Genomic DNA, 13,710 nt, shown 5'->3' with positions numbered 1-13,710 from the left:
AGTGATCCATGTCCCAGGTGTGAACGACATCCAGCCCTCAGGCTCGTCCAATCAGAATCTAGCTCAGATCTCCAGACAGCTCAACCCAGGTCAGGTGGCCTGGTCAGGCAACCGACCCCCCTTCTCTGGACAGGTAACACACACACGCACGCACGCACGCACACACACACACACACACACACCACACACAACACACAACACACACACACACACGGTCCACCCATTATAAGACCAGTACAGGAATTCTTGTGCACAACTTACTGTTTTTAAAAGTGGACTCTGTGAGTTACACACAATAATTCCAATGTACCTGTACTGTTGTGTCTGTCTGTGTGTGTGTACTAAGGGGACTGTGTTGAGCATATGGTTCTTAACAGGCTCATCTATCTTCCTCTTCCTGGTTTGTTATGGCTAATGTTGGGTTACCAGAACAGATGGTGAACAGATATTGTAGCTGTAACCAGTACATCTCTCTCCTCTCCAGTCCAGTAAGACCCAGTCCAGTCCGTTTGGTATTGGTTCTGGCCACAGCTACCAGGCCGACCCGGCCTCCTACAGCCCCCTGTCGTCCCCGGCCACTTCCTCCCCCAGCGGCAACGCCTACTCAGGACTGACCAACCGCAGCACAGCTTTTGGTAAGACTGTGTGTGTGTGTGTGTGTGTGTGTGTGTGTGTGTGTGTGTGTGTGTGTGTGTGTGTGTGTGTGTGTGTGTGTGTGTGTGTGTGTGTGTGTGTGTGTGTGTGTGTGTGTGTGTGTGTGTGTGTGTGTGTGTGTGTGTGTGTGTGTGTGTGTGTGTGTGTGTGTGTGTGTGTGTGTGTGTGTGTGTGTGTGTGTGTGTGTGTGTGTGTGTGTGTGTGTGTGTGTGTGTGTGTGTGTGTGTGTGTGTGTGTGTGTGTGTGTGTCTGTCTGTCTGTCTGTCTGTCTGTCTGTCTGTCTGTCTGTCTGTCTGTCTGCAGACATATTCTTGTGAACACAATCATGTAAGAACAACATGATAGAAACTTCATATTTCCACAGGTCCCTCTTACATTTTTTGTGAAGCTAAATGAGCATATGGGACATTAGGCAGCTCAAGTGCGTCTTGGCAATGTAAAGATACATGATGGAACTCCATTGGAAGGAAAGGGACAAATACATTTCAAGACAGATTTCACTTCATTTTAGTCAATTTATTGTTGGTTGAATTGAGGTGTCCACATTTGTGTCTAAAGTAAAGAGAAACCATTGCATGGATGCAACTGGGACGTATCCTCAGTGATGTACCCTGGGGTCATAGGATGTTTCGGGTCTCGCAACATCATACACCCTCGCCCAGGTGACCCAGCCGGGGCTGGCCAAGCCCCAACTTACGTCCCAGTAGCTACCCACGGTCAGCCCTCTAGGAAGGGTCGAAGGTAGTCACGTGGTCAGGGCCACTCAATCCGCTGCTCCGGAACTACTCTGCCGGGGACCGGGGGAGGGAGAAGGGCTCTGGTATGTAGAGGGACCGGGCTCTGTGGGTTGCCACCCGGCCGGGCTCCTCCCTCATCTCACCAGGTCTAGGACCTGTGTGCTGCACCAGACTCCCCCGCTCCAAACATCTCATTCCGAGGTGATGGTATCTTGGTGGATACCATGCAGTACCAGTACTTGGTGGCACTGCAGTCTCCACTTACGGCTTGAATGGCCCTCCTAAAAGGCCTATACTGTATATAATGTATAATGGAGCAAACTCATTACGGACTAGCTTTATTTAAATATTGGCATATTTCTGGTTTTAAATTTAACACATTTAATCAGTTAATAACTTGAATGAGGCTGAGATACACATTTCCAAGCCGAGTGGCTTATTGTTATACTGGTACAGTGGTCATTACAGCAGAGATGGGGACTTGGACTTGAGTCGCACTTAAGTCACACACACACAGTGACTTGATTCTTGACTTGAGACTCGTCCTGAAAGACTTGAGACTTGACTTGAGACTCGTCCTGAAAGACTTGAGACTTGACTTGAGACTCGTCCTGAAAGACTTGAGACTTGACTTGAGACTCGTCCTGAAAGACTTGAGACTTGACTTGGACTTGAAGGTTTGGGACTTGTGAACCATCTTTATTTTTCTTTTCTTTTTCTTTGTTATTTTTTTGGTGCATTAACATGAACAGGAAATGTCTACTAACGTCATCTCTAATCATTGCTGCTACTGTATTCTAATAGATAAGGAGTGAGGATAATACAGTACATGCTTTGCATTAGTTTGAGCTATGCAGTGTTCTAAGCAGACCAGATGGCATGCAGCAGATGATAGAACACTCATCCATAGGGACTTGAGACTTGACTTGCAAAAGATGACTTGTGAGCATCTCTGAATTACAGTACAGGGATGGTGAACCAAGCCAGACAGTGTTGGAGTTTCCCATTAACACTTATCATCACTTATCATTAGGGATGGGTATCGTTAAGGAATTAACGATACTACTACTCTTATCGATACTGCTTATCGATCCGGTACTTTAACGGTACTCTTATCGGTACTTTTTGTTATTTTTAAGAGAAAAAAACTGAAAAAAATGGTGCTGGTTGTTGCCGGTTCTTTTTGTTATTTTTAAGGGGAGAAAGAAAAAATAGTTGCAAAATCTTAATGGGTGGTTTTTATTATTAATTTAAATATCCAGCATTATATAATAATTATCTCCTACCACTGCCAATACCAACATTCAGCTGGAAAGCATAAATAAAGCACGACAGTATCTGTCTGCTGCACTTGCCCCCAAATCAAATAAATATCCCCCCCTGCTCTGGAAATAACATTTCTTTAGGACAACTGAGAGATGATGCTCTGTTGATTTATTTCAGACTGGGTTTTTGATTATTAACACACCCAAACAGCTGGATAATGTTTACTACAGTAGCTACTAGCTACTCTCGTTTTAATCATCCATGTTCACATAGTCCTACATGTACCTGATGACGAGGTGGGTCCGTTTATCATGGGTAAACACAACCGGGTCATTATTGACAGATGATGAAGTCGTGTGAGCTAGCTTGTCGAAAACTGTGCATTTCTCTGTTTGTACCTATTTAATTGATGCACTTTAGTGTTTAGACAAATTGCTCGTGTTTCCACCGTTGCTAGTGAATGATTTATCGCACTTATGACAACGTGAATTGTCAGCATCAACTTGAGTAAAGTACAACCAGACTTTTGATCTCTCCTGTTGATATCAAAGAGAAATATGCTTCCATTTGTATAGCGTGGTACTTTACGATGTTACCTGAATGCAACACAGGTGATGACAGCCAATGACATGCACGGAAAACTAATGCGTGTATGTGTGTGTGTGTCTCTGACCCTGTGTCATTGTCAATGAATAGACAGCTCCGTGTGAGAAAGAAGCACAGAGAGAGAGAAAGAGAAACTGCTCGTTTACATTTATTTCCTCCGTCTTGCTGCTACTCTGGGAGTGCACGCGAGAACTGCTGCATTAACCCACTCTGCTAACATCTCTGTTCTTTCTTAACGTGTTGCGGTCTCTGTTCTCCTCGGCTCAGCTGCCTTCCCTTCAGTGTGTGCATGTGTGTGTGCTGCCAGCCCCGCCCCCTCCTCAGTCAGTGTGTCAGCTCCTCGCTGGCAGCTGCCTGTCTCTCGTCTGATGAGAGACAGAGAAAGCAACGCGGAAAAAAGGATCTGGATCTCATTTCTCGTTCGGAAATCGCAAAAATCACATCACAGGCATGTCTTACGGAGTTGGTGCGAAAAAACAATGTTTATGTAGCAAATAAATAGGAAATCTATTTTCTTAATTTCTCCAGTACCGATAAGAGAACCGTTAACGTGAAAGCTTATTGATCCTCCGGTATCTCGAAATCCAGCCCCGGGGCCCGTTTGGTACCGGGTCTCGGTACCCATCCCTACTTATCATTTTGTTGGGCCTTGAAAGCTTATTTCTCACCTCATGCAGTTACCAGCTGATTCACACAGCCGCTGTGTGCAGTGATGTGTTAGCATGCTGAGTGTGTGCAGTGATGTGTTAGCATGCTGAGTGCATCATTCATATCCATTAAACCTGACTGCTTCTTACACCAAATTGGCTAACAACATGCGTCATTATCAAACTCAGATCGCTTGTTCAGGTCAATTGCTTTGTTCAAGAATATATCAAAAACAAGTCCCCTAAAACATTTTTTATAGCGTCTGTAGCATCGGAGATTACATTCACATGTCTAACATTCTAACAAGTAAACCTCTTATGCCGACTAACATCTCAACCTTATCCTGTTCTTACCTTATACTTCATCCTTCATTCCATTATGCAATGTTTATTCATGTACATCACTTTTCAAACATGTCGAAAACTCAAACTCTTACATTGCAATATCTACACTCAGGTTGTTTTTTGCACACACATATATATACATACAGTATGTGGTTCTTAATAGAGCTCGACTGATATCGGTCAATATGTTGGCAGATTTCTTTTTTTTTTAAGTTATAGACAGCATGTTGTGTATATTTGATCCTTTTTATTAACTCTTTTTGTTTGTTCAATTTGTGTTTTTGTATTTCTAGCTATTTATAATATATTACATTCCCAATGATGTTTACCGTTTCATTGCATTGATGTCAATTTGGACAATAAAGTTGATAAGCTGTAAAATATCCTGCCTACATTACATATCTCAAGTCATATCTTTGTCAAGTGTTTGATATGAGGGATCATTGCAAAATAAAGTGTAATGTGTATACAAATAAGAATATCTGCATTCAGATACATTTGCCTCTTGACAGATGTGATTTCCCCCCCAAAGATTTTAGGTCCATTTTGTAATTTGAGGAGTTCAACGTGAGCTACAAGGTGAAGGCTTTTGCCACAGATGTTGCTCGTGTGAACGCAGCTTTCTAGGTCAGCATATGCTTGAAAAAGGTCTACTGAAATGTGTTAAAAATCCCTGTTTGAGCAAAGTGAAGACAATGTGTCTTTTAAGCCTTTCCCCAGTAAAGAATTTGGTCACCTCTTTGGAACTGTCTACTAACGTCATCTACTAACGTCATCTCTTAGTCATTGCTGCTAATGTATTCTCATAGATAAAGGAGTGAGGATAATACAGTACATGCTTTGAATTCCTTTGTTTTAGCTATGCAGTGTTCTAAGCAGACCGGATGGCATGCAGCAGATGATAACACTCATCTATAGGGACTTGAGACTTGACTTGGACTTGCCCCTCAAAGACTTGAGACTTGACCCACGCAAGTCAGATCAGCCCAACTCAGTCCTTGTAACACCCAAGTAGCAAACCACAGCACCACACCAACTTTAAAGATGGCTGTACGTGACCCCCCCCCCCCAGTTCGGAACTGAAAACAGAAGCAGATAATATGTGAAAGCAACATTTTTATTGGTCAGTTTGCAGCAGTAGATGGATCAAGTAGAGTCCTGCCAGATGTAATTTATGACACATGGGACCAAGGGAAAGAAGACTGTCAACAGGTGGACTCAAAACTTTGGGTTGCTGGTGCCTGCGAGACCGGTATGACAGTTGGCATCAATCCTCCAAAGGGGTGTAGGTCATGTCCGAGTAGCTTATCTTTCCATTGCGGTATCTCGAGTGAGAGTTGGTTGCATAGACTGGGTCGAGCTCAGACACGTCACTGAAAACCACGTCAGACTCGTCATCTGAAACCCCATATCTGTAAGTGTACGGGGCGTCGTAATCTGAGTCTTCGTAATCTGGGACCGGGACTTCGACTGGGGCTTCATAATCCACACGGACGTCACGAAAGCCCCTAGGATCATACGCACCGACTGCCAAACTGCCATCTTGCTCTTCATTAACCCCGAAATAGCCGGAGTCGAAATATCCACCACCAGCATTTGGGCCATAATAGCTGCCAGCTAGCAGACCAGCCTCAGCGGCACTATCTTGAGGGTCATCGTAGCCTTCATCCTGAGCACCAGCGTAAGCGTCCCTGGGACGACCGAAGCCGCGTGGTGCAGACTCAGCCATACCATAGCTACTAATGAAACCAGATTCGGCCAGGGGGTTGTTTGAGCCTGCAGAAAGGAATGAGATTGAATTTAAGGCGTGTTTACTAAAAAGATACTTAGCTTAATTATAGAACTAAAGTCAGTGCATTACAACAACAAAGTGATGTCTCACCTTTACGCACAGGAATGTAAAATGATGTAACACCGTCAATCAAGAGGTAGGAGATCCAAAACATCCTGCAGAGATATGAAAGTTAAACCCAATCCATTTAGAAAAAGACAACTCAAATCAAGTCGGTGCATTAAATAACTTACCCCAAGGAGAACGCATTCAGTGCAGCCATTTTGTTGTGTTGACCTTCAGCTGAGTTTAGCACAAATGTTTACCTCGAGGAGCCCTCTGCGATATGTTTGGGGGTTTCCACGCACTCCTTATAAAGGATCCTCCAACCTCTGCCAATTGATGGCTGATTGGCAACAGCTGCTGGTGGTGTGGCCAATCAATGAGTGAGCTGTGGACCATTCACCTCACAGTCCAACATGGTGTCCAATCATGTGTAGGCAGGCTTACATCATTCACTAGTTAGCCCTTCTCTTTTGGAAGTTGTGGTAAGTTGGAAAATCAGCTAGTGTAGTGTTACAGTATATAACTGAAATGTAAAACCTGCATACATGATTAGACTCCTCCTAGACATGCTTTGTCAAGGAAGCAATTGATTCATAAATCTTGAATCTTAGGCCATGTTCACATTACAGGCAAATCCGATTTGCTGCTAAAGTCATTAATCATCATTATATTGATTGGTTTCCCAAATCTCATTTGAGAGTGTGATCCAAATCTGATTTGGGCAAGTGTTCAAGTCGGATCTGTGAGGCCATTTACACCTGGCATTAACATGTGTTTTCTGCCATCAGATTGCAATCAGATTGCACTTGACCACATTAGCCTGATTCCATTTACACCTGGCGTTAACATGCGTTTTCATCAGATTGCAATCTGATGGCAGAAATGGGTGTCCTCTCAATCCGCATGAAGTTGCTGTATCCAGATTGAGAGGACACATTGCATTTACACTGATCAGATTGCAATCCTTCTTCAATGCGTTTTGGGGGTGTTTACACCTGTACTTTCAAGTGATAAAACACAATCTGATTGCAATCTGATGGCAGAAAACACATGTTAACGCCAGGTGTAAATGGCCTCTGTCCAGACCTCCATATGTGGTTTGGCACAAGTGACACAAATCAGACTTGGAGCGTCCAGACTCGTAAAACCAATCTGGATAGAATCATTAATAGGTCATTAAAGTTCACAAATCAGATTTGGCCTCCTAATCTGAACATGGCCTAACATGTGGATAAGTGAAATTGCATTTCAATGCATTAAGCACTGTAGTTTTATGTGGGAAGTCTCAAATTAATACAACAATGTGTTGTGTGTTCTGTAGCAAAAGAAAAGATAAGCTACACCTGGTGAGTAAGTAAATAAAACCCATATGTTAAAAGGAGACATTAAGACTTTAAATTCCATAACAAAGAGAACACAAAATAATCTGTAGTAGTGGCTCCGCGTCACATGATCAAACATGGGCAGTTACAGTACTGTTCCATCCCTCCATTTTATTCATTACTTTATGAATCAAGACTCATTCCCAATTCACTGTGCGTCTCCATTTTTGTCTGGACCCGCAACCGTGACGTCTGTCACAGACTGGCTGATTGACTGACCCGTCTTGTTACCAGCCCAGCTCTGCGTCTCTCGCTCTCTGTCTCTCTCTCATTTGAATGATGGAAGCTAATTACAGACGTCGCCTTTAATTTCCTCGGGTTGCTGCGTGTGTTTTGCCCTATTCGCTCGTGATGCGCTCTTGTTTTCTTTATCTCGCCTTAGCTTTTCACTCCATGTACACGCAATCAGCCTCCTACGTGCTCGGGCTAATTACTCTGCAGTCGATCTGGTTTTTGTTTCTTTTTACACGTGCGTGCGTCTCCTCCATTCATCAGCGGTTCCGCCGCTCGCCTGTATATATCCGAGCGGAGTGGAGATGAAGCATTACGTGTTTGTTGTGAAACGGCAGGAATGTCCCTTCTTTAGAGGAGAGGCAGACAGCTTATCAATCTGCCTCTGTTTAATGTGCTCGCTCTCACAGCAGCACTGCAGCCAGGGAGAGACATGGAGAGAGAGTGTGTGTGCGTGTCTACGCGTCTGTCCATATTTTGTGTGACTAGTACTATTTGTGTGACTAGTACTATTTGTGTGTCTTGTACTATTTGTGTGACTAGTACTATTTGTGTGACTAGTACTATTTGTGTGACTAGTACTATTTGTGTGACTAGTACTATTTGTGACATATTTTGTGTTTTCTGTGAGCTCCTGTAAACCCTGCTAGTTCTCATTATACGAGGGATCAGCCGAGCAGCATTTTGGTCAACAAACCGCGTCACTGGGCGGCAACGGCAATGGAACCCTATGGAGCCTGAGTTTGGGCGTCTGACTCTAGCCGGCTGATCGTGTTTACAATTTTAAAACTGCGACAGTTCACACAACTTGCACATATTATAGATCAACCTCTTTTAAGAGCTAATTCTGCTCTCACTCAGAATGTCAAAATATCAGCGATGTGATGTATACTTTATGAGATATTAAGGTTTGTTTGGCACAACTCATACTAGTTAACTGCCACGGGGTTCCGCATTTTTGGGTGGCAGTAACGTCACGCCGATTCGTCCTATAACCGGCTTCCCACCCGCAGACACGGCCAATTGTGTCCGTAGGAAGGTCTGACCAAGCCGGAGGTACCGCTGCCGGGAATCGAACCCGCGTCTCTGTGGTGATAGGCGGGTGCTTTTACCTCTACACTATTACCCAGATGGCCCTTGTGTGTGTCACACTTTAACGACTGCTTATGCTTCTGCCAGCGTGGGGCAATAACTCCTGTTACTTCTGTATTCACCAACAGTTAATTCTGTCCCCCGCCCGTCCCGTGGTATGCAGGAGTTTTATGTCGTTGTGTATTTTTGGTTGTTTCTGACAGTTTAATAGAGCTCCATAAACATCTCAAACCCCCTGATAGCCCCCTGGGGAATATTGGGCAATTAGTATTTGTACCTCTCTGCCAAACGACTCACTTTGTGTGTATGTTGGTGTGTTGCAGCTTACTGCTCTGTCATGCCTGCTCTAGGGTTGTCATAGTACCACAGTTGAACTTAAGGATAGAACCAGTATCACAGTATAACCCTAAATAATATTACAATACCACACAAAAGACCACTGCAAACTAGTATTTAAAGGTTAAAGCTGTTACAGTTCAATATATATCTATTTTTGAAAGCTCATAACATTTTCTAGACTAAAACTACCAATAGCCGAAATGTGCCAATTCTCAGTATCTTTAAAGTTGACCATTTTCACTTTTAAAATAATCCCATAAAAATTCTGTTTCCCCAGACTGTTGGAAGCATCTCGAGCAGCATGTTAAACTAAACCTCTCCATTGACGTCACATCTTTTTGAAATGTGTGTTCAGATGTGTCGGGGGAGAGCAGCCAGAGTGGAGGTCAGTTCCAGGGCCGTCCCAGCGAGGTCTGGTCCCAGTGGCAAAACCAGCATCACTCCCAGCAGGCCGGGGAGCAGCACACACACCCCAACCCCAGCCAGACAGAGGTCTTCCAGGTAACACACACACACACACACACACACACACACACACACACACACACAACCCTCAGACAAAGACTGTGTTGATTTTGAACTGAGATCAATGCAAGTGATGAATTGGGCCTGGAAAGTTCTTGAAAAGACCTTGAATTTGATGTTTAAAGGAACAGCTCACCCTAAAATCCAAAATACATATATTCCCTCTCTCTCACCTGTAGTGCTATTTATCCATCTATATCGCTTTGTGTTAGTTGCCTGAGTTTTGGAGATATCGGCCGCAGAGTTTCTGCCTTCTCTACAATACAATGGACCTGGATGGCACTCGGCTTGTGGTGCTCAAAGTGCCAAAGAAATACATTTGATAAACTCAACAGCAATGTCTCTTTCCAGAAATCATGACCCTGTTACTCAAGATAATGCACACACCTCGTTATGAGCAGTTTCATGGAGGAACTATTTTCTTTTGACTGAACTACACCCGCTAGCTGCTAGCTAGTTCCTACATGAGACTGCAAAAGAAAATAGTTCCTACATGAAACTGCTCACCACAAAGTCTGTGCATTATCTTGAGTAACCAGGTCATGATTTCTGGAAAGAGACAATTTTTCAAATATATTTTCTGGTGCTTCGAGCACCACAAGCCGAGTGCCATCCACTTCCATTGTATTGAAGTGAAGGCAGACATCTCTGCGGCCGATATCTCCAAAACACAGGCAACTATCCCAAAACGATATAGATGGATAAACAGCACTACAGGCGAGAGGAAAAATATGTATTTTGGATTTTAGGGTGAAGCTGTTCCTTTAAGAAGGTGTGGGAACCCTGGTCAGGTCCTGGCCGGTGACCAGTGTACACAGCGACGTGGCTGCTAAAGTCCATGTGTCCTCGGGAAAGCCTCTGACGTCTTCTCTCCTCTCTCTCTCTCTCTGCAGGACATGTTGCCCATGGCTGGAGATCCCTCCCAGGGAACAGCCAACTACAACATCGAGGACTTCGCTGACCTCGGCATGTTCCCACCCTTCTCCGAGTAAAACCTCCCCACCCTCTCTGTCTCTCTGTGTCTCTCTCTCTGTCTCTCTCACTTGGCCCCAACACCACAGACATTGGAAGAAAAAGGGACAGATCTGTGCATCTCATGGCTCTCATCCTCTCTCATCGTTTCCGTATGGCTCTCTCTCTCTCCAGAACACAACCACAGAGTTAATGTGTGTCGATGCACACGTGCAATGCAGCACGGTGAATGTCTGGGTGCACTCGTCATGTGACACGCAATCACCTTGTCTTTGGGCGCCAAAGCCTGCTGTTTGTATCTTGAACACACACATACCTCGTCGCTGTCAGATGGGAGCTACGTGATTTGACGTGTATCGGTCCTCGTCTTATTCATCTCAGTCCGTCATTGGTCGTCGCAGTGACGGCCCGCTGTCACGCGGCAGGTGAAGTGAGAGGTGCATTCTGGGACTTTTGTATCCCTCAGTGGGTCACCGCCGCACCCGTTTTCAGAAGAACCCCAAATTAAGCTCTCTCCGCAGTCCGCACAGCATAGCTATGACCAGAGGAGGAATTTAGCACTATTTGTAAGAGACGTGTATTCATATTAGACTGTTTAGTATTAGACGATTATTATAACTAGTTTTATTGTTTAAGATTTTTCAGTTCATCATTTTCGATGGTAGTATTGTCTGTCGTTCTTAGTCATTTTTGCGTCTGTCTGATGAGTACCCAAAATCGAATTGCCCCTCAGTGATGAATACAGCAGTAGTTTATGGAATTGAATTGAACTGAACTGAATTGATTTAGCAAAGCAAAACTTGAGCTGAAAATGCGTTGGAAATCTCTGTAGATTCCACTGCTGCCTCCATTTTGTCACGACAAGAAGATGGAAATCGGGCATCTACAGGAAGAAGAAGACAAAGAAATCGTGCGCCAAGGACAAATTATTTCTGAAATGACAGAGTTTGATTACTGTCTTTGCGCTGGAATTTTGACTCTCCAAATTACAGGTCACAGCAAATTCACACGGGATTTAAATCGCCAACGATCTCTGCAATGATTACAAATCACTGGACGTCCCCAAGTAAGGTTAGTGGTAAATGTGGGACAGGTCCCGCAACGTGTCACTCACAGCACAGCACAACTCTCTTCATATATCTTTATAAATCTCCTCCACCGGCTATATGGCCGTTGTAATCCAGATACCAGGTGTGCATGTTTGTTCTGGACAGGATCAAATTCTCAGAGTCCTGAGATAATGATTGGTAATAATAACCGATCCCCAGACCTCTGGTTGATCCTAATGCTGTCCGGAGAGGGCTTAAAACGACAAAGCTATCACTCTGTCTGCCAAAAGAAATCCAACACAATCTGTTTACATAGGGAGCGGGATATGAGCGTAGAAGGTGTGCACCTCCACCCTGCACACCACGACCAAGTCTTTACTCTGCCAAACGGTACCAGGGGGCTGTACATGCTGCTCTCCTCACTCATGTCATCAAGCTTATTGTATAAATTCTAACTATATGTTGTGGTGTCCATAACCCTAGAGAAAATCCTGACACGAGTATAAAAAGGATTCTATGTATAAACGAAACAAAAACAAACAAAAAAAAGTCATTGCAGAGCGAGTCGCTAAGCTAAGGCTTAAAGTGCACTTCATAAAAAGCTAATCGCTAACTCACCAGCCTGCTTAAAAAGGGAAAAACCGCCATACCGTCCAAGCAATGCGCAGTATTTACTAGTGTATTCGGTGTTCTTCAGCTCTCGCTACTTGACTTTATTACTTTATAATCTTTTCGACTATTAAGAGACTGAATAATACTTTATAGCGGGGGAGCTTTTACATGATAGATTGTATAATGTCTCTGGCAAGACGGATGGACATTGGAGTCCTTTTGCTAAAAAAAAAAAAAAAAAAGGTTGATGTTTTTTTGTAAATAATGTGATTTTTATGTCGACTCGTGTTCCTTTCACACAGTACATGTTTTTTGTGTAGGTTTTAATGATATTGTGTGCAATGTGAGTACATATTTAACTATCGTATTTAGTTAGTCTGTTAATTGTACATTGAGTTCTAGACCTGTATAAATTGTGTAAATGTGACCCATTATTTTTGTGTAACAAATTGTGCTTGTGACAATAAATTCTTATTGGTTACGTGGCTTCAGTTCAGAGAGTTGTTTCAGTCTTCAATATTTCACCAATATTGGACCGATGGTGAGATTTAGAGCTGCCCATAGTAGGGTCCAACTGATATGGGTTTTTGAAGGCCAATATCTTTAAATATGACAATTTCCATGTTAAAGAAAATCGTGTGTGTGTGTGTGTGTGTCACTAGCTCCCGCAGACAACGTCCCAACTCGAGGCTCACCATGAAGTACAGTATGTTTCAGCCTTAAAACTCACTGTTTCACTGGTTTGGTGTAACGTTACATTGTTTTGGTGTAACATTACATTGTTTTGGTGAGCTCACATGCTAGCTAGCATTGAGTATGAACAGCAAAACATCAGTCAAATTACCTTTGAGTTTACCATCAAACCCAAGCAGAGTTTTTAAGGTGTTTATTCTGGTGGGCTTTCAATTAAAAAGTTCACAACGCTTCTTGTCCATTTTGCACGTCAGGGGGAACTGTTGTTCGTGAAACACATCGGCAGGGAGAGAAAGAAGTGGGATATCTGATTTGCTTTTGATGGCTGATGACCCATGATAAGTTCAGCCATGGCCGAACTGTTCTTGGCCGACAAACTTGTTGACTCTTCGCACATCGAGTGCCGAGTCTCCCCGGTCGCTCAGCTGTGTAGGAAATGAATGCACTCTCTGGTTGATGGTGTTGGTCGCAGTGTATGAACACGCGGTAATCAGGATAATGCCTCAACACGGGTTTTCAAAGTCTCAGACGTGGGCCTCCTCTCAGACAAAGCTTGTCTATGAGCCCATAGACACCCAGCAATTGAGCCAAGATATTTCTGAAAAACAGTCAAATTCCCCCCAAACTACTGAATCTCTGAACTATCTCTTTAACCAAATCATAAACATTTAGGCTATTCTATGTCATCTCCTTTTGATCACTAATGTTAACTAATTAAATAAC

General features: G+C 43.6%; 1 protein-coding gene across 1 annotated transcript in view; it reads left to right on the top strand.

The window, feature by feature from the left end:
* arnt2 (aryl-hydrocarbon receptor nuclear translocator 2) overlaps window positions 1–12,750 on the top strand; it is a 92,286-nt gene extending 79,536 nt beyond the window's left edge. The window contains exons 16-19 of the mRNA XM_083662201.1: window positions 1–133; window positions 485–635; window positions 9,492–9,637; window positions 10,555–12,750. The exon at window positions 1–133 is cut by the window's left edge and continues 6 nt beyond it. Of these exons, the coding sequence (XP_083518327.1) occupies window positions 1–133; window positions 485–635; window positions 9,492–9,637; window positions 10,555–10,653 (529 nt within the window). The 3' untranslated portion in view covers window positions 10,654–12,750. The remainder of the gene's footprint in view (window positions 134–484; window positions 636–9,491; window positions 9,638–10,554) is intronic.
* Window positions 12,751–13,710: the final 960 nt, after the last annotated feature.

This window comes from Poromitra crassiceps (genome assembly GCF_964638095.1).
Source record: "Poromitra crassiceps genome assembly, chromosome: 28".
Lineage (NCBI taxonomy): Eukaryota > Metazoa > Chordata > Actinopteri > Beryciformes > Melamphaidae > Poromitra > Poromitra crassiceps.
This window is presented reverse-complemented; position numbering and strand designations above follow the sequence as displayed.